This window comes from Phalacrocorax aristotelis, chromosome 1 (assembly GCF_949628215.1).
Source record: "Phalacrocorax aristotelis chromosome 1, bGulAri2.1, whole genome shotgun sequence".
Lineage (NCBI taxonomy): Eukaryota > Metazoa > Chordata > Aves > Suliformes > Phalacrocoracidae > Phalacrocorax > Phalacrocorax aristotelis.
This window is the reverse complement of record NC_134276.1, coordinates 7,005,313-7,026,683: the sequence shown is the minus strand read 5'-3', so window position 1 is coordinate 7,026,683 and position 21,371 is coordinate 7,005,313. Positions and strand designations below refer to the sequence as shown.

Sequence of the window (21,371 nt, the reverse complement as noted above, 5' to 3'; positions counted from 1 at the left end):
TTTTTGTTTTAAGGGGTTTTCCATTCAAGGGACCTAACCTTGATGGTTACAGCACAAAGGAAAAATACTCTAGCTGCAGGAAGACCTTCACAAAATAATTTGTATTACATATAGGTAACTTATTACAGGCATTACACCTCTGGAACTACCTCGGGGAAGGATTTTTTTATTGTGTGTGTGGAAAAAAAAACCAAACTCAATATATACATAAAAGGTAGGATAGATTGATACGTGCATGTAGCTTTCTGCTCCTCCTCAGGCTTATTCCTGAACTACTTCTATATAACCCTGTTATCTCATTTTAAGCCACTGTGTTGAGGGAAGAAGTAGTGTTAGGAGATATATATCTATATAGACAGGTATGTATTTGGCTGTTCAGTGATGAAGACATAGCACAAAGTACAATCCCTGCCCTGGGAACTGCCTGTCACCTGAAACATGCAGAGAAGAGACACTAAACCACTGTTCATCCTGAAAAAGGAAAAAGCAGTAAGAAGAGGCTTGTTCCATTCCTTGACAGGAAATACTTCTGTGTTCCAGGAATCTTTGTTACCCACCAAAAAATTTTAAAAACCCCAAACATTCAATCTTTGGGGATAGCTTCTGTTCTCCTGTTCATTCCCATTACTTCTGAAAGCACATACATGTGTACGTCCAGAGTTTGGCACGAATGCTGCAGATCAGCGAATAAAACACTTCTCCTTTAAAACCCAGTTTAGGCTGGGCCTATGGGTCACCCGCAGCCCAGTAACCCGGTTGCTGGGAGCAATCTGTTCTTTGAAGGGCTGAAAGTTGTGGCCTGTTACTGTGCTGACAGCTTTTCTCCTGCAGTGTGACCGGACTCCCAGTTTATTTGAGAGGCACCCACAAGAGCTTCTGCCTGACAGGACACAAAACCACATGGAACAAGAGTTAGGTGAGGTAGAAAGAAAATACATGCCTGAGAAGTTCAAATAAACAGCCCATAGAACTGAATGAGTTCTTTCTTACTTTCTCACAACTAAGAAAGTACTAGCTCTGACTCTCCTTCTGTGAGGTCAAATGGAGCTCGGTTGGTTTCAACTAATGTTGAGATGAATCATATTATTGCAAGAGGCCAGGAGGAAAAGGCAAGGTATAGTGGTTCTTGAGTGGTAGAGAGAGTACTTAGTGTGTAGCTGCCACGTAGTATAGTTACAGACAACAGGATGACGGCTAGTGTCACTTCATAAGAGATTGTTTGTGCTACTGCCCGTAGTGCTCCAGTTAAGGCATGCTTTGAATTTGAGGCCCACCCTGATCAGAGAATCGAGTTAAACTGCTAAGCTCGATATGGCTAGAAGGAAGAGGAGGCCTAGGTTTAAGTTGTTGAGGGAAAGTGTAGGGGAAGGGGGATTCAGATTGTGATGGCTAAGAGAAGGGCTAACATGGGGGTTAAGATAAAGAGAAAGGGGGAGGAGGTAGATGGGTGAATTAGTTCTTTAATGAAAAATTTTACTCCATCTGCTACGGTCCTTTTCAAGCTTGCATGTAGCTTAGGATTTTTTGTTCTAATAGGGTTAAAAAGACAACGGTGATGAGGATTGGAATGGCATAGGGTAGAGATATGATGAGATAGATGAAGAAAGACACCTCTGATACAGTTTGAAGGGGCACAGAGTCTTCCTTCTGCAAGTTTCTGTTCTGCGAGCCCACAGAAGGTTGGAAAGAGGGAGATAATTTATAGTGATGGTCTCAAGCATGTACCACAGTCACCAGGCTCAGAGACAGCGCCTGCTGAATCCACAGTGGCTACGGCACTGAGAGAAGTTCTTGATACATACTGCTGAATTATTCAAAATGCATATGGTTACATATAGTCATTTATAGACTTGAAGACAAGGCAGGGCAAGAGCAGTCTCAGAGCTCATGCTGGAGGGACTTAGCCATCCCACCCACATGATCTAGTCTGGCTTCCCAAAGCCCAAACAACAACAATGCCACCAGCATCATGCAGTAACCAGAACGGAGTTTTGACCAGATCAGAACAGAAGCAGTTTGTTACTACAGCTACAGGAGAGAAGACACGAGAAGTGGAGTGACATCCTCTGCTGCAATGAACTCTGCCCAAAGCCAGTCCTTACAGGCTTTCCATACCTTAGGGCTATATGACTCATTCTTCACCAAACTATGTCAGATAAGCAGGACTATAGAAAATTGCAGCAAAGCACAGTAACACATAGATTACTTCATATAGGGCTACTCCAGGCAGATAAGGAAGCTCTAGACAGTACTTTGTTTTTACAAATAGTTCACTCCTGTGTTAATTAAATCATGCTGACCCAGTGAGACTGTTAGGTCATGCTGACACATAGATCTGAACTAAGGAGACCCTGCAAAGGCCTAAGAAGTGTTAATTATTTTGCTTCCACACCAGGCAGATGCTTCCTTGAAAGTGTGAGAACCTGAGCAATGACCACCAGCAGCCTTCAGTGCCATGCCACAACCAAATGAGGCTTTTACTCTGGCTTCCATTTGGTCCCTCTGTTGTCTTCTGACACCACTTCTGACACCGTCAGCTACATGAGGCATCTGCCACCTCGTAACAAGCCTGCCATATCCTACAGCAGGATCTGACAGGTGACAGAATGAGCCTAATGACCCATTCTGATGAGGGAGTTCAGCCTGAGCCTCTGCTAACTGCCCTCATTGTTGCTTCTCGACAAACAGCCTACAAACATGTCTTTAAGGAAATTGAGTCCTTGGCTGAGCAGGAAACCAAGTATCTGAGGTTTTGGGCCTGTTCATGGCTTCTGGGAAACAGCTCAGAGCTTTGTCCATAAGTTACCTGGCATGTCATTAATTTTACTTTCCAGAAGCAGTTCTTATACTGCTTTCCTGGATCTCATTTGTCTTCTGTTTCTCTCTTGTGGCCCCAGGCTGAGCTCATGCCCTTTCTTGTGAGTCTCTCTGGTGGGGTCCTCTGCTATTATAAAAGGAGAGAAAGGCTCCATTTTTAGGCCGAGGTGTGAATGCAGGAAGTGTCATTGGGCAGTCTCAAAGGCATCCAAGGAATATGTTCCTAAGGCTGACTTTACTTAATAAAGTGATATGGGATAAAGGAATAAAGGATATCCTTTATACATTCCTTTGATACAGGAATCCTTAAAGGCTCTGTTCCTCAGCCACTGAGGTCAATAAAAAAATTCTGTTTTCATGCCAGTGGTCTTGAGAATGAGTCCTAGTTCTTGGTTACAGAAAGTAATTTACAAAACCATGATATATTCTTCAAAATACTATTTCTGATCAAGCTAATCTAGGTCTAAGTGAGCAGGAGGGCCAACTGGAGCTACTCCTCTACAAGATCATAGAATCATAGAATTGTTAAGGTTGGAAAAGACCCTTAAGATCATCGAGTCCAACCGCTAACCTATCACTGCCAAGTCCACCACTAAACCATACCCTCAAGCACCACGTCTACCCTTCTTTTAAATACCTCCAGGGATGGAGACTCTACCGCCTCCCTGGGCAGCCTGTTCCAATGTTGGACAACCTCCTAGGCACTGCTAAGCCAAGTCTTACACGATGACTTCAATAGCTTCAAAACTCAGCTTCCCCTGGGGGGGAAAAAAAAAACAACCTATTTTTCAGAATATTGTCAAATACTTGCAGTACCTGGGTCCCATGGGTACTCTTTGCCCTCTGAGCCTCATATTCTGCTCAATCTGCTATTGCTTTCCTCTTCCACCGGGCAGCAGCTGTCAGGACTGTTCTTAAATGCCACTCCACAGTGAGCTTCTCCACCTCCTGGAAGAGCACAGAAATACAGCAGCCCAGAGGATTAGTCTCTGGAGGGGGACAAAGGGTTTTATTTCTCACCTGCCTTTCTGACCTTTGTCTACAGCCTTTCTGTCAGCACTGTTTAGCTCCGCTGGCAGAAAGTAAAAGCCTCCTACTACAGCCAGTGATCTAGAAAACCTGTGCATCTCTATCCGGTAACAGCTTCACAGTTATCCAGGTACAGCAGTCTGAAGTGTTTCATGAGCATGTGGACTGGAAGAACACAATGTAAAAAGAGAGTAACTTGTACCCGTTACAGAAAGAGCCAACAGGAACAATTGAAAGTAACAGTGAATATACCGATAAGGCTTCTTTTAAGGATCAACATCCATCTTCCTACTACATTTTCTTACAATTAAAGGTGGTTAATAAGGGGGGGTTCAGTTTCAGGTTTCACTTCAAGTGTCTTTTTGCTGTCCGCTTCCTCCCAGGAGCTTCTCCAAACTTCAGGCAGACTCCTAAATATACGCATCAGGAGGAGTCTGAACAAGGCCAGGACAAGTCAGTTGCACAGCTGACGGCTCACGGCAGAGGACCTGCTTCTGCTGCACAAGGGAGAGCTCCAGAACTACATGCCTTCTGCTCCTTTGCTCCAACAAAAGCAGAGAGCCAAAACCCTGAGATATACCGTGCAGCTCTGGTTCCAGACTCTCGAGGTCAGGAGGCCCAGATCTAGGACCCTTCAGTACCAAAGTTACCCATGAAAATGAAGCCAGCTGTGGTTCTGGGGAGCACAAGGTGGTTGAATTATGCTTTGCCCTGTCAGGCAGCAACCTTTCACCTCAAAGCAAGAGTTCCTTCATTGTCACTCACCTCTGAGCTTCACTGGCCTCTGGGAACAGTCCAAAGTGTTGAACAAAGCGCGGACACACAGACACCATCAAAAAGTGATTCAGACAGCACTTGGGCTCCTCCTCCCTCTCACAAAACATTGGACCCTGAACATTGCTCTCAAGACAAAATGATCAGGTTCATTCAAATCAAGAAAGTAATCCTCTGCTTCTGGAACAATTCTTTCCGTTCAGTTACTAAACAGCTCTTGCACTGGAAGGCAACTCCAGAGTAAAATGAAGCAGACTTAAAGGGTCTTACAGAAGTTTGCTACACACACACACCCTCCTGTAATTCCTTGTGACACATACTCGTAAATTCCCAGAGTTCACACACACCATGTCCAAAAGAAACATCTCGCTCACGAGGTACAAAGGCACAGTGTTACCCTCCTCCATTTCCTCAGGAGGCTCACCTGAGCACTCTCCCCTCTTTATTTTCTCCCTTGGTCTTTCCTTCATACCAACTGCCCTTACTTTCACAGGACCACTGCAAGCTGGAAGAAACCCTGTGAACATGAAACATCACCACTCTTAAAACATCATCTTGGTGAGGATTCATGTGCGAATGACATGCAGACATGCTCAGGTCACAAAACCGACTAAGACTATCAATTCCCCATCTGTCCTAGTCTTAGGCCCTTTTGAACACTAGAACTTGTCCAACTTGTTCCTGAAAATCAGTATCACTCCTGGTGGCACTATTTTTTCCCCTGCTTTAAATAGTCCCTGTTGTGAGAAGTTGGGTGAGAGATGCCAGAGACCTAGCAGAGTCCCTCTGGAGGAGCAATCTTATTTCACAGAGCCTGGGACCTCTGTACTGACCCTGGCTGCACAAATTCAAGCTTCTGATATATTCTACCCACAGACATTCCTCTGGGGAAGTTCATGACCAATCAGGAAGAAAAAAGGCTGGAATTCCCAGGTTGAAAAAGTGAAGTTCCTTTTTGGCACAGGTGATGAGCATTTTCTACAACCATCTCCTGATGATGTTTCTCTTCAGAAGAAAACAAATAGGCTCCATGAGAGAGAGAAGCACCACCACCGTGGGCAGAATTTGGTATTCGGCATCCTGAAGGATCTTCTTAAGTGTTTACTCCCTGGTGCACAAACCAACTTAGAAAAGGGAAGAACAGTTTGCACTTAGGGTTCACCAGAAAGGGAGAGCAGATCCACAAGAGATGGATCTGTACCCTATGCCACACGGGGGCCTTTTAACATTTGCCATAGGCACCTAGCAAGGACAAAAAGACACACACAGCATTCTCAGGAGCCTGCTCTCACATTATCTTTCCTGATAATCGCCTCCTTAAAATAATCTCTCCACTTCTCTGTGGGGCATTTAGTGGGTCTTTCACAGAGGGATTGAAGAAAAAATGCTCTACATTCAGTGTTGCACTGCAGGCTGCAGAAAAGGTGACAACACCCGTTTGCATGAACCATGCCACATTCCCTCTGCAGGTTTCACACAAGACCTCATCCTGCTACAGAGACCTCTTACAAGTAATCTGCAGTCTGTTGCCTTCAGCTGCCCTGAAGGCTTTAGTCAGAAACCCAGTTACATGGGAAGGGATGCCAGTGCCTGGAGAAGTTCTGGCCTCATCTAAGGTCTCACTAATCCTTGCTGTGAAGAAGTTGAGTCTAACGCGAACCCTCCTTGCTCCAGTTGGAGGCCATCTATCACCCCTTACCTCAAGTGTACCTGGAGACCTTTTGCTCTCTAATATGCCAGGAGCATTTGGAATTTTAATCATACCCTCCCGGATTAACATCACAGCAGGTGTGAAGAGGGAGCTCCATCTCCGGGGTCATGAATGGCGCTCCTTCACAGCATCAGGCTCAGGACACATCCCCCTACAAGCAGGCTTCCCATTTGCCAAATCACTTCTCCTGTAGTCCTGAAGAGGGCACTTAAGATACAATTTCTTCACTTCAGCCTCACAAAGGGCATGGGAATTTCACAAGCACGTGACATGTACGGATCCCATCTTCTATCACATATAGTTCTGTAGAATTCTGCATGAAGTTCTGCACAGGAACATTTCTTAAAAATTTTCCTGTAGTATTCCTGTCTTTTTGTAGTTTCACTCGAAGGGAAGAGGAAAAGCAGGTGAAACTTGAAGTTGTTGCCCACATTCTTCTCTATGCCCCACAAATTCTGTCTAAAGAAATGATGATTTTGCATCATTGGTGGCAGGCTGGCAGCGTAAAAAGCCATCGCTTCTCTATATTACTTCAAGTGAAGATGTCCGTCTTCCAGCCCAAGCAAGAATAAGCGCAGAGTGTCCTGTGAACAAGTATTTTCTCCGCAACCCTCAAGAGACCCAGACATCATGGCTACCCTGTTGCTCCCCTTGGAACACGTGGTCAGACCTGCCACCAGCCTGCCCACTGCAGACCCCAAGGCCGAGGCAGCAGTTGCTGTAGTTAATAGTAGTTACGAGAACACACATCAAATGGCTCCGGATGCTCCTACCTTTGGTCGTGAGTGTGAGCGAGATGTGAGTGTTGAAACCAAGACTCTTCCAGATGCCTTGAAGTCACCTTCCTGGGGCCAGAAAGTCAGTCCAGGTTTGTCACACCCACACTCTAGGTTAGTGCCTGGACCTGAAAGGGCAGGTATTTCTCACCTGTGCTACTGCAAACCTCCTCCACACCTCCTCTACACTTGACAGAAAGCCCTCCAGTGCTACCTCCCTGCCTCCCTTCTCCTTCATGGCAAAGCAGCTCAAGAGAAAAGCAACTGTGAGAGCAGCAGGCAGCACCAGCACCTCCCAGCGACATGCAGGCAGGTGGGAACAGGGCTGGGCAGCCAAAGCCACTGGGTCACAAGGAACCCCACCACCACCCATGGGTCACAGGAGGGGCTGTGGCCTCCCCTGCCGGAGGAGCACGTTTTCTCTCTCTGAATGAATAAACAAGAGGGTTGTTTCTACAGCGTCAGGAAGGAGCAGCTGAGCGCTCTCTGATGGTCCCTTCCTCAGAGCCTGAAATAAGCCGAGAGGTTTCCTCCCACACAGAGACACTTACTTCCTTTCACCATCATTATTTCCACAATTACGCAAACCCATCACGAACGTGTCCATAGGGTCTAATGGTGAGGGAAAAACATAAAACAGCTTATCAGAAAATTAACTTCCGCACCCTCTGTACTAAAATATTTCCACACAAGAAACCATTTGCTGGAATTTTGTGCAAGTAGGACATAAAACTCGGTTACAAGGCTGTAACTGGGTTGCAGACAGTGAGCCCCAGCCCAGGAGCACGGTGCGCTTCCCCTTGGAGGGCTTTAGAGCAGCGTCTCCTCGAGGAAACGGATGCCAGCAACAGAGAATGGGATGATGCACACAAAGAGGATGGCTGGAACCCACTCAGAGGGATAACTATCCTCCTTTACCCATCAGTCACACCTAGGCATTTCAAAAGCACCGGGTTCTCCATCCTTTTTTCGGCAAACACCCATGCCCCCTCTCTCACACATCAACAGCTGGCAGGCGTGGAAAGAAATAAGGTCTCCCCCTGCTTTCTCTCTCACCGCTTCCTTCATACATGGCTGCCCCAATGTGAGACGTAGGAAAACAGACCGCGGGGATGGCAAACCTACTTCAAACAAGGCATCTACAACAGACGAGGGTGCTTGGAAACAAAGCTGTTTCTTCACTGCAGCACTTCTAGGGACATTCTACCTTCTGGAGCATTAAATAGTGGAAACTACTGAAGAAAGGATACCTTCTCTTACCAAACTGAAGAGACATCAGCTTCTCCCAACCCCTGCAGAAGAATTTAGAGCTACATTCCTTGTTTTGATGGAGGCTATGGACATGCTCTGTTGGAAGTTCTGAGTAGAATCACAGGCACCTTCAAAGGAGTCCAGGAGAGGCTCATGGGTTAGTCGGAACAATCTTCAGTTCACTGCACTGCAATGAGTTCCTTAAAGCAGAACGTAATAGCTTCCTCTCAAACAATGGAAACTATACCTCCCAAATCCTTGGAAAAAACTGTAACGTTTTGATATAAGCCATTTTCCTCACAGAAAAAAATCTTCCAGATGCTAAGAACCATTATACTAATTTTTCTTCTCCACATCATTCTTCACACTGTTACTAGAGAGAGCTGAAGAGAAAGACAAATCCATCAAATACCTCCACTGTCAATAATCCAGCAGCTCTCACCTCACTGAACAGTCCAGGGCTGCAAAGTACAAATCCACAACTCTGAACTGGCCCGTAACAGCCATTTCAAAGCTATTTGACTTGCAGCAGGGAAAGAGTCCCCAAAGATTTCTCTTCATTACACTTGCATACAGGAAAAGGTAGAGACAGGTGCCCTGAGATCAAGTTCAACAGCGTCTTCACGCCAAAAATAAAGGGTACAATAGTATTTCCCTCTCTGAGCTGAGGACAAGAATATTGGCTGTCCACAAAGTGAAAGAATTTACAGTGTAAGTACCAGCAGGAAAACCATCAGCATATCCTCAGTTGCCTGATCACCCTTCAGAATGAGATAAAGAAGGAAAAACTACATTTATTTTGTTACAACTAAACACCTCAAAACATCACACAAGCATGAAACAGTGCTGACATTTTTCTTCTCGTTATTTCTCCCACTTTAAATGCGGTTTCAAAAGAATGTTCCTACGCATGCACAGGCAACACTGATTTCTTGTTGCAGCCAAGTAGAAAACACGCATAGGCAAGTAGTTTTCACAGACTTCAATTTTAAATAGTTTTCAAGAGTCATACAAAAGTTACAAGTTTGTCTATTCAGACTAATCGTTTTTTTTGCCCCCCCCCCCCAAAAAAAAACCTCTCCAGTGAAGTTACTTGCTGCATCTTTCAGGTAACACTGTTTAGAAAGCGCTTCAAAGGGCACAATTTAAGTTTATGTTTTCCAGAAGAGAGGGTTCTGTGTCAGGCGTCTCTGGAAGTTCTCATACCTAGAAAAAAAACCAAAGAAATAAACAAAAAACCAAAAAAACAGATGCTGCTGCAAATATGCAAATAAAATAGCTTAAAAAAATGATACAAATAATTTAGTCTATGCAGAGAACTTGATAAATTACATCTACTCCACCAGGCCGTGAGTAAATCCCAAATCCTGCTTTCTGATTCCATATAAAGAATATTCAGTGAGACTTGTGTGTTTCAACCACAATATGTATTTTGTTGAAGCAGTATCCCAGAGGATGCTTATTCAAGCTAAGTAAAATTTTAAGTGAGTTAGAAGAAGCTATTCTGTGCATAACATTTTTTGCGCTGGGAAATCAAAGTTCGTGCAGGTAGAAGTGCGAGTCTGAGGCTGCCCATCATCCTAGTGATCAGGCCAGGTATCTCACAGAAGAAACTCCAGCAAAACCAAACCAAAAAACCTCACGCCGTTTAGGGATACACTGGCATACCAGGAAAGACAAGGTAACACCACTGCTTCTGGATCCAGTTCAGCTGTCCCCGTACTAACCCTTCAGCGCTGCTCCACCTCGGGTGCCCAGAGCCAGCTTAGCACCTCTCAGTTCACGGGACAGCGGACACAAGCTAGCAGGCCTGACAGACTCGAGCAGGTTTGCACGGAGACCACAGCCTCCAATTCAGGATTGCTTCCCAGCAAGCTACATCTAACCTGCTCACAGGTGAGGAAGAGGGGGCTGCAGGGAGGACCTTGTCAATACTCATAAATATCTAAAGGGTGGGTGTCAAGGGGATGGGGCACCAATGACAGGCCAAGGGACAACGGGCACAAGCTGGAACACAGGAAGTTCCACCTCAATATGAGAAAGAACTCCTTTCCTGTGCGGGTGCCAGAGCAGGGGCACAGGCTGCCCAGGGAGGCTGTGGGGTCCCTTCCCTGGAGACATTCACACCCCGCCTGGACGCGTTCCTGTGCCCCCTGCTCTGGGTGTGCCTGCTCAAGCAGGGGGTGGGACGGGATGATCTCCAGAGGTCCCTTCCAACCCCTGCCTTTCTGTGATTCTGTGATATGTAAAGGGTGACATTTCTAGAAGCAAAAAAATTTCATAGGCTGTGTAACACTGTCCTAACAAAAAATTGATACGAAGGTGCTGACAAATAAATATAAAAACAGCGGATAAAACCTCTCTTTACTTAGAGAAAAATAACAACAAACACTTTTAAACATTTTTGCATTGTCTCACTGAACAGCATGACAGTAGTTCAATATTTAGAAATCAGCTGGTTTAATGGCTAGAAAAAAAGAACACTTGTTACTAGAGATCATCGCCATTACCATTTCAGAACTACATTTGCAGGAATGAAAGCTTCAGAAGGATTTGGGGTCATCTGTGCCTGAGTAACGGCGAACGAGGAAGCAAAGTTATAGAAGTTATCCAGCATCTTCTGAGTGAACTGAAATAAAAATAAAAAAGACATTTTAAGTAAGTTCTATTTTCAGTTTGAATTTTTATTCAAAAGTTTAACAGATATGCAACTCCTATATGAAGTAAAATTAGTTTTGTCATCTAAAACACAACGAGAAAGCGGATGTAGTAGGTCCAAGGACATCCATTTTAAACTGATCAAAACATCCTAACTCTCAGTCTTGCCCCCAGATCCACCCAGCATCCAGAGATCATTTTCAGAATCTTCACTCGCTCTCTCCCTGCCCAATTTCATCCAACTGCATAAACAGCTTTGTGAAGAACATTTTCATCTTGTGACAAGATCTGTCCCTCTCCTCCAAATTAAACCATCAGAAGAACTGTAGACCAGGTCAAAGCTGCCATTCCAGCTCACAGCAAGACTCTAGTTGGTAACCCAGCTGAAAAGCCTGCAGTCTGCCTCGTTATGTTACAACTCACTGTCAGACTCCAGTGACCGGGAAACTTCTCTTAGCTTTCAGCACTGAAAGCTGCTATCCTGGCATCCTCTGCCACAAGATCTGGCTTGGAAAAATATGAAAAAGAAGCACAGGAAACTCCTAAACTGTAGGAATAAGGAAGTAAAAGAGTGAATGAGAAACCAAGAAGCACTAAGCCCTGTGTGCAGAGGATGAGGCTGTAGGACATCCTGGCCAGTCTGGTACCTCCTCCTTTCCCCTATTCTTTTATTTAAAAAAATAAAAAAAAAAAAAAAAGCACTGTTTTGGTGGAAGAACAAACTATATTCATAGACAGTGAAATGACGGAGGAAAACAGAGCCTGGGGCAATATATGCACACTCTTGTGCTTCCCTCCACCTGCTCTGACAAAAGGAGTGGAAGAACTGATGCCCTAGAACCCAGGAGCCTACCCTCAGTCTCACCCCGCTCACATGCAGAACTCTGGTTTTGTCCCACTTTATTTCATACAACTTTTAATAATATAACTATATATATATAAAACATACATACAATCATAAAATTTCATAAAACTTACTGACAATGTAGTGGGAGAACAAGCCCTTAATTTTGAGCAGCAACAGATGATTTTGCCTTTAAAAAATACTTTTATTGCTACAATGTAGCAGTTCCAGAAGGTGATGTCAAGTATTAAATTAAAGCCATTAGTCATACCCCCTTCCTCTGCTATCTACTCCCTCAAAGGTTTCCTTCAGCTATGACTTCATACATTTTCTCTATGGGAGTAACTATTACTTCAACCTTTGGCTCAACTGCATTCCTTGAAAGCAACATACAGGCTCAGTTAAGATGCTACTCTTCTTTAATAGAAAAATCCACCTAACTGGAAATAACATTTGTAAAAATGTTATGCAATCACAAGGTGATTTTTTTTTTCTTTAAATACTATTGCCAGAAAAATCCACCAGCCACCTTGCAAATGACCTCAAGTGGCAACTTATTACCTCATGACTTTACTGCTATTATAAAAATTAGTGGAATCAGAACTACTATTTAGATGCAATTTGCCCCTAACAACTCCAGAAAAGCTCAGTTAGCCGTAGTATATAAAAATAGCTGTTGGTCAACTCCTAGTCGTGATACCTTTCTCCAAAAGACCTTACCTATTTGGAGCTAAACTGCCAAAGGACATCAGCTTCATTATCAGCATTACTGTTCAATTATCAATCTACCTCAGCAAGTGTCTGTAAGGAAAGCGAGCAAAATAAAAAAGCCTCAAGAAAAGCCTCACCAACTTCTGAAATGGTAGAAGGTAATGCCAGAACCACCAGTGGTAGGGAAATCAAGACCTGCCATGCAGATCTAGTTTGCCTTGAATTGCTGTTAGATGGCCAGCTAACTGCCAGCGCTGGCTGAGGATTTCCAGAGGTTCAGACTAACAGGCTGGGAAAAAAAATGGCAAGTGTTGCAGCCCAAGGCCTGGTCCACAGGGAAAGAACTGGAAAGGGGAAAAAAAAAAACCAACAAAAAAAGAATAAACCCCCACATCTTTCTGTGGGAGAGGGCGTGATCCTGTAGTTCTGCAGAACTACATCAGAAGGATTTCTGAAGGGTCAGCGGTACACCTGGATGTCTGTCTGCATCCATGCCCACGTCTGCCTTGACTTTGGAGTAATTTTTGACCATCCCTGCAAGTCTGTACGCTGGAGTTCCAGCACCTACAGATCACCAGAGAGCCACTGTCTGTTACATGCTTTTAGTTGTAGCTGCTTGTATAAGGAAATATCATAAATATTTTTACAGTAGAGTGACATTGGCACAATTGAGTCTATTGGCCTGATTCCACTGAGCACGCAAAATCCAATCCTTTATGGGAGACAGTTTTCCAGTGCAAGAAAAAGCAACCTCAAAATATCAAAGCATCCAACCAAAGGATTTGACAACCGTTAGGTTGGTTACAACCCTATAGCCACCCACAGCAGCTTTTTTTTTTAAAATTAGTTCTTCAGAGGCTTAATTTTTAAGACTTCTGTAGTGCAGAGACTTTCTGAAAACAGAATGACCAAGCTACCTCCGTGAATGAATCTACTGATGACACAGCAGCATTTGCAACAGGAGTCTGCTGGGCCAGGTTCTCCAGCAGTTCCACTGAGATCCCAATCTGGGCCACCGTTGGTGTCTGAGGGAGGTTCATGGCACCAAAGGGATGTTGACTTCCCTTCCCTGAAAGCACCAAACAGCACATGTTAGACTTGGCAGACATGTGAAGACTGTGTTACTTAAATCACTGTGTTTCTTCTGTAGAAGGTATTCCTCAGCTCCCACCAGAGATCTCCCTACCTCAGAAATACAGAAGAATCAGGCAGTCCAAGGACAGGCACACGCATATACAAACACAACAGCTGAGACAGTGCACTATGTACAGATAGAAATCACAGCAGATCTTAAGGAAATTCTAAAAAAAAAAAAAAGGAAAACTAGAACTTTAAAGCTCCCTATGAGGTAAATGGATTCAACAGGAGATATAGTCTGTGAGTAAAAGACAGCAGAATCTTTCTCTATAGGAACCAACCCTTTAACTCACATGCAGCTAAACAGGAAACATGCAGCATTGCTGCACAGTTGTTTGAGTCACTCATTCAAACCAGATGCTTGTGAACCTGTTTGTATACTGAAAAATAGAGAACATTACTCCAAGAAGCTATCCCTGTGGAGGGCCGGGCAGCCCCAGGTCTCATCTGAACTGCTCAAAACCACCAACTGCAGCAAAGGTCAAAGGAACAGACACTGAACAGAAAGGCCTCTGACTTTGCAAAGCCACAAAAGAAACAATTAATTGGGCAGAAAAACATCCCCAAATTGCATACCACTCATACAGGCATCATCCCAGTCCCCTGCCATCACTTCTGACCTTTCTCAACTGAGTATTAACCAGTACTTTCAGTCCTAGCTTCAGCTAGGGGCTCTGCAAACAATGACAGGCATCTAGAGTCACTTAAATCATGCACTCCTCTCTGTAAGCATCTGCAAAGGAAGATACAGGAGAAAGGTCTGGGGGACCACAATACTATTAGTAAAAAAATAATAAATGTTTGAGTCAACATAATAGACAAGTATCCTCTTCACGCAGAAGTGATGTTTCAGTAGCACTTTCTAGCCTTTTACTATCAGGAGAAAGGAAAGCTAATTAAGAGCTGTCCTATAGACCAGTCAACACTATCTTGAGAAGAAAAGCTTGCAAGAAAAGCTAACTGAAATCTAAAGCACCATTTGACTTTGTTCCATGGTCAAAAACTCAGCCAGCAAAACCAGCACGAGTTTGAGAAGCCGAATTGAGGCTCGAAAACTGACGATCTCAGAAACTTGCCCATTCTCCTGCAGAGATGCAAGGCATTACTGCAAAGACACCAACCTCCAACCCCCACGGAAAGCTCATCCAAAATCCCAGTACCCTTCTCAACTGATGCCAAGTGTCAGCCCTCACTCCAGATCCTACAGCTCCTACATAGTGTTACATTTACGAGTAAAGCACTCTCCACTGAAATGTTCCTTTAACATAAGGCCAATAAGAAGGGAGTTCATCTGCTGAAGTGCTCTTTAGAAGCATTTTTGAGATATGCCATTGCTGTATGAGCTCAACCTTTACTGTAGATAAATTCTTACTTGATAAAGGTAAAATTTATTACAGAAAGAAAGAGAAAAGCTATCAGAAACCAAATATCATCCAAGTTCATTACTAAAAATCCCAATAGCAATAGACCCAGTAGAAGTTTTACATCTTGTAACATCTTCACCTGAGAAGCTGACATTTACCATAAAAATATAATACCCTCAAGCAACAGGTTCCGTCAGAATACATCATTACTTTAAGACGACAATCATGATCCAAATAATAAAATACATCCATTCTGTCACTTTGCATGCACTCCCATGAAACCACTCTCTTGGAAAGATGCATCCCCTGCCACCTTTACACCAACTGAAACATACGCCACATTTTCAATGCTGGGCTCTTGCAATCAACATTCTAAACCTTACAAATACAGAGAACACAGTGTGTTCATCAGTACTGAAATACAAGCTCAGGTTTTTACATTCAGACCCTACAATCTCCAACATACTACATCATAGCAGAGCAACTACAATCAGAAAAGTATTTTCCTTCCCTTTCTTTCCCTTCACTGAACCCCTGACACAAGACAGTGAGCTCTCACTGCCTTTCAGTCCAACCGTGTCAAAAATCTTGCCCATGTGTAGGCCTCAAATGCAGATGTTATATCAGAGGGTATATGAGGATAGGCTGGGAGAACTGGGTTTGTTCAGCCTTGAGAAAAGGAGGCTCAGAGGGGATCTCATCACCGTGTACCAGTACTTAAGGGGTAGTTACAAACAAGATGGAGACTCCCTTTTTACACGGAGTCACATGGAGACGACAAGGGGGAATGGATACAAGTTGCTCTTGGGGAGATTCCGATTGGACATGAGAGGGAAATTTTTCACGCTGAGGACAGTCAACCATTGGAATAATCTCCCCAGGGAAGTGGTTGACTCGGCCATGTTGGACACCTTCAAGAGTCGTCTGGACAGGGTGCTGGGCTATCTTGTTTAGACTGTGCTCTTCCTAGAAAGGTTGGACTAAATGATCCCTGAGGTCCCTTCCAACCTGGGATTCTGTATATTTGTAAGTGGAAAAAAGATCACAGACATCATTGCATGCTGCACAGCAGAAAAAGTCTGTAATGGAAAAGGCTATCCTGTAACTTGTCAACATACTTCCAGTACGGATGCAAAATCCCAGTCAAAGGGGCACCACTGGAAAATAAAAAAGCCCTACAATTCCAAGGCAAGGAGTATTCCTAAGCCCCTTCTTTATGCACAATCACATCAAATTCATCTACTCTCAATCAGTAAAACAACAGACAGAGAAGAATATATAACTGCATGTATGTGCAATGCGTGAAAGTGTTACCAGCCATTATGCCTCTCCAGATCTGAAAGTACAGACAAGCCAGTAACAGTGACAACGGCCAGCTCTGGCACTCTTCTACAGCTTGATTCCCTAGGCCCAAACTGCTTCCCTGCAGCGTAACTTCCTGCTTTTCGAAGGAAGGCCAGCAAAACATTCTATCCACAACATTTTCCAAAGCAACCTGAACATATCACCTGTGGCAAGAACCAGCAGAACCTGTGTCTTGCCTTCCGAGAGCAGTCATGCTCTGCGAGGGCATCAGGAACCCACGCAAAAAACTTGAACTCTCCAGCCACACCATGAGACCTGACCAAAATTCCTTGTGTTGAGCGATAAAGCTCAGAGTGATTCCATCAGGAATGCCAGTGACCTTAATGAATGGAGTCAGCACTACTAGTGCAGCTCCAGCAGGCACCAAGGGATCTTATCACAACATTTCGTTACAGCTGCAGCTTATTACACAAGTGCAGAATTTGCACAATTTCGAGAGATCAGCTTAGCCTCTTTCACAAAGGTATATTGCTACTTCATTCCTCTCGGCACTAGAGAAGCCACTCAGCTTTGTTAAAGCCAGAAATATTCTATTCTGCCTTGACTACATGTAGGCTGTTAAATGTTTCACCTGTAATGAAAAATCCTGAAGTGGGAGGAGTAAGAAACTGAAAGAATACATATTGACTGTCATCCCACTGCGGGGTGGGCAAATGACCAGAAAAACCCAAAGCCTCAAACACACATTATTTGGCTTTTAGCATGAAAAGCATCTACCAGTTTTTGGGAGCAGAATTGATATAATAGTCTTATTTCCAGCAAACATGAAGATTGCTTCTGAAGAGAAAATATAAAATGCAGATTTAATGCTTACTGCAAAGCCACTCACTATCTTACATGATAGTTAATCCTCAGAAAGAAACATGTCATAGTGCTAGCACTTTGGGCCTTTGACTCCTAGACTTATAATCAATATCACCGGATGCAAGGCTTCCCTCACTAAATCAAGGGGGCAAAAAAGCAGCAAACTCCCCCCCACACAAACCACATAAGCACTTGTATCTCTAGCATCACAGCACAGCTTTTAAGAATAGTTAAATGTTAGCAAGAAGAACAATAGAAAAGCCTGGTTTTAGATATATTAAGTTTGTACTGAGACTACTATAGAATACAATTCAACAAATTTTTCCTGATTACAGAGGAGCTCTTCGGGAATCTTTTAGAGGGTACTATGACATTCCTGTGACCTTCAAGGCCCAATCTGGAAACCTCTTACTTAAAGAGGGTTACTCATGTTTAAATAGGACCTGTAGTCAAGGAAAGTGTCCAGGTTTTTAATTTAGTCTCTACTCCACAAATCACTTTGACGTTGAAGGCTGTATTCCACAAAAATGATTTCCCCTTTAGTTAATCTATTGAGACAGCCTTCTGGTATCCCACTTGGAAACACTGCAGTGTTCACCTGCATTGGCTTTCCTAAGCGAGCATGGGACAGGAAGGAGAAGAGAAGTAAACAAAAATACCTGGAGCAACGCCATTTTACTTGACCCTCACAGTCCAGAAGTCCAACACCACATCCCCAGACACTGTATTGAACAGCCTGACCAGCCCTTACAACAACACGCACTGTGGGCAAGTTACACACATCACAAAACCTGTACATTTCCAGGGCATTTCAGACACTGAACATAAACTTAACATAAGAGTTACAAATGATACCTTTAACCTTTCCCAAAGTCTGTGTAATAAAACACCACATCACTTCAGCTGGCCACGTATGTCCATGTGAGAATCATGCTGGCCCTATTCACCACACAGCATGAAACTCTGCTACAACTACTGCTTCACAGGGAGCTGACAAACAGGGACACAAATTTGTTCCTCTCAAGAGATTAAACCCAAACTGCAGATTTCAACAGTCTAACGTCTCTTGATGATTCCAGCTCTCTGTAACCCCTCTCTGGTCTCCCCTTTCTACAGCCTCATAGTCTTCTCCATCATACAGTTGTTTATGGTCATGGAAGCTAAGGCTATGCAGCTTATACTGACTGTACAGGCAGAGATAAGCTGTAGCCAACAATGGGAACGGCAGAGCTCTCTGTCGTTCAGATCAAGCACAGCACTGCCTCACAGCATTGCAAATGCATTCAACCAAGTCACCGTTCCTCCTCAAGAGCAGCCCTTACTTGGAAATTATGGCTAATCATGCAAAATGAAAATGTGTTTTCCTACAAAGCTGTCTGAATGCATATGTAATACAGTACATCTTTCAAGCATGAGAAATGTACAGCAAAAGAACCGGCGATACACTTTGCTGTTTCACTAACCACACAACTTTGGAATATTCAAAAACATGCCCCACCAACCCCTTCCTGTGGCTGTCCTCTCTTCTGAAGAAAGCCTACCTTTTGAGGAACATATATGATCAGTATTCATTTTGCTCTGCACCTTGAGAGCCCTAATCTCATGTCACACTGCCACCCAGGACTGATGCAAAAGAAAGCATGCCATGTTATGAGTTAATACATTTTATCTCAGCAATCTCAACGCTTAACTAAGCAGAGATTCAAGTTAAGGCTGTAGACTACAATGAAGCCTAGAAAAGATGTGTGTTTTATCACGACAACACTTTAAGCAACTGGACTAACATATCTGTCCCTTTATTAAGGCAAAGGTGTGCCTTTGGGGTGCTTCATCATTTTTATAATATGCACGGCAAAACCCCATGTATTTAGGAAAACACACCCACACTCACTTCAGGTAGCACCAGCATTCTCTGGCTCCTATATGAGTCAGACTTCTCAGACTCAGATCTGTATCAAAAATGCTAAAACGTTGGGAAAGCTGCTTTCCAATGATGACACCATCTACTGGACAATTATATAGCGCAACAGCAGCTGAGCAGGGAGCAGTTAACTGAAATCACTGCGTCAGACTTCACTGGTTACAAAACTTGCCTCTGTGCTACAAAGAACGCAACTGCTTAGCAGCGGAAGCTGAAAGAAAACACTGCAGGCACGTCTAGACAAATGCCTAAAAACCACGCTATGGAAGTTACAGGATCATTCTTCCCCAGGTTCTCTATGCAGAAGCACTGGAACACATGCCAAGCCTGCTCAGAGAGATTTCCAGATCAATGCCACATACAAGAGATGAGAGAAATTTTGCTAGGAACATTAGTATACAGACAGACTTACATAAAGCTGACAGACTGCTTCTAGTACCACATCCACTAGGAACTGCCTGAAAACACACAAAGGTCTGTCTTTTCAAGTAGCTTTTTGTTCAAAACCAACTTCAAACATTTATCCCCTCATGCATGCAGGAACACAGCTGTTTCACCAACTGCTATGTTCTACCAGTCTTACCAGATTTCAGACCAGAAATTTTGAAGATGGCACTTGGCTTCTCATTAGTGACAAACCCCAGCAGCTGCCACACTGCCATCCCGCTCTGGTCCGGATAACAAAAATAGACAGATCCTCCCATTCCTTCTGGAAATGGTATTGTTCCCAGCATGAAGACCACTACATGGTTGATGTTTTCATAGTCCGGTAAATCAAATACAAATTTGTCTTCGGCCACTTGCTGGGGAGCTGCTTGTACCTAAAGAGAACAAATCCTTTATTAGTATTACTGTTTTTCATCATTGACTGTTAACTGTGAATTTCCTTTTACAGAAATACACCTAAAGTGGAATGTAACAAAAAGCAAGGAACGTACTAACCTAAAAAGAGCCAGATAAAAGTCAAACACAGCAGAAGAACAACTGGAAAAAATTGTACTAAAAAGGCACAACAGTCTTGTTCTACCTGCACTGAACGTATATCCCACCCGGGACTACAGGATCAGAATACCTTCGCTCCCCATGTGCGTAGGAGGAAAATAGAGTGCAGAAGAGGTTGCCAAGTCTATAAGCAGTGGCTGTTGACCACCTGGCTGGCACAACCCCAGGATCATGGAAACCTGTTCACATAGGAAATACAATAAACCTTGAGACAGGCAGCAGAAGGATGGCTGAATGCCAGAGCAAAAGATACCCTCCTCTTCACCCGACATGCCGCATCCTTGCGGCCAACGCACAGTCTAGCCTTAAAAAGGTTGTTTTAAGCTCCCGGCTTGTCCCTGAGGAGCCCGAGCCGCTCCGTTAGGAGAGAGGACGGTGACCGCCTGCCGGCAGCGAGGCCCTACGGTCCCGCTGCCTCTGGGGATGCGGGGCCGGGGCCAGCCGAGGCGCCGGGCGGGCTTGAGGGGGGCAATGCCCCCCCTGCCGGGGCCAGCGGCGGGCCGGGCCCAGCGCCCGGCGAGGGGAGCGGCCGGCCCTCCCCCGGCCCCGTGCGGCTCTCAGGGCCCCGCGCGGCTCTCAGGGCCCCGCTCGCCGCCCGGGCAGCGCTCACCAGCCTGCCGGCCACCAGGCAGCCGAACATTGCGGCGGCCGCCGATCCCCCTCAGACACCCCGCGACTCCGCGGCCTCCATCTGCGCCGTCTCCCGGAAATCAAGGCGCCCCCTCGCTTCACCTCGGAGCCGACAGGTTCCCTTCCGGAGCGCGGCCACCGCGGAGAGAGGACTACAACTCCCGTGGTGCAACGCGCGCCCGCTCTGCGGGCGGCGCGGCGCGGGGGCTGACGGGAGATGTAGTTCTCATGGGTGGGGGAGGGCGGCGTTCCTTCCCGCGGCCCTGGGTCTCGCCGGCGCTGCCGCCGATTGCTCTAGTCTCTGGATTCAAACGTGGCCGGTTTCCCAGAGCAGGGGAAATCTTGCATCTTCTGTACCTAGAAATTAAAGACAATCTTGCTGTGGAGGTAAAGACGCATGAAAGGCTATGATGCAAATGGAAGGCTAGATCCAAAGCATTTAAATCCAAGTAAAATTGGCCAAAGCAATTAGGAACAAATAAAATCTGCATTCAAAAATAAAAGAGAGAAAAAATGGAAAAGTTAATCAAAAAAACTACCTGATTACACATGCATGCATACCGACACGACGCTATAG

At 44.7% G+C, this 21,371-nt stretch overlaps 1 protein-coding gene across 1 annotated transcript; it reads right to left on the bottom strand.

Annotated features, from left to right (window-relative positions):
* Positions 1–9,127: 9,127 nt before the first annotated feature.
* On the bottom strand, positions 9,128–20,943 carry HIKESHI (heat shock protein nuclear import factor hikeshi). Its single transcript, XM_075076849.1, has 5 exons — positions 20,775–20,943; positions 19,746–19,983; positions 13,489–13,640; positions 10,869–10,987; positions 9,128–9,564 (listed from the first exon to the last, which is right to left on the bottom strand). Exons 1-5 carry the CDS (start codon positions 20,802–20,804, stop codon positions 9,510–9,512), a joined length of 594 nt encoding a protein of 197 aa, XP_074932950.1. The 5' UTR covers positions 20,805–20,943; the 3' UTR covers positions 9,128–9,509.
* Between the last annotated feature and the right edge of the window lie 428 nt (positions 20,944–21,371).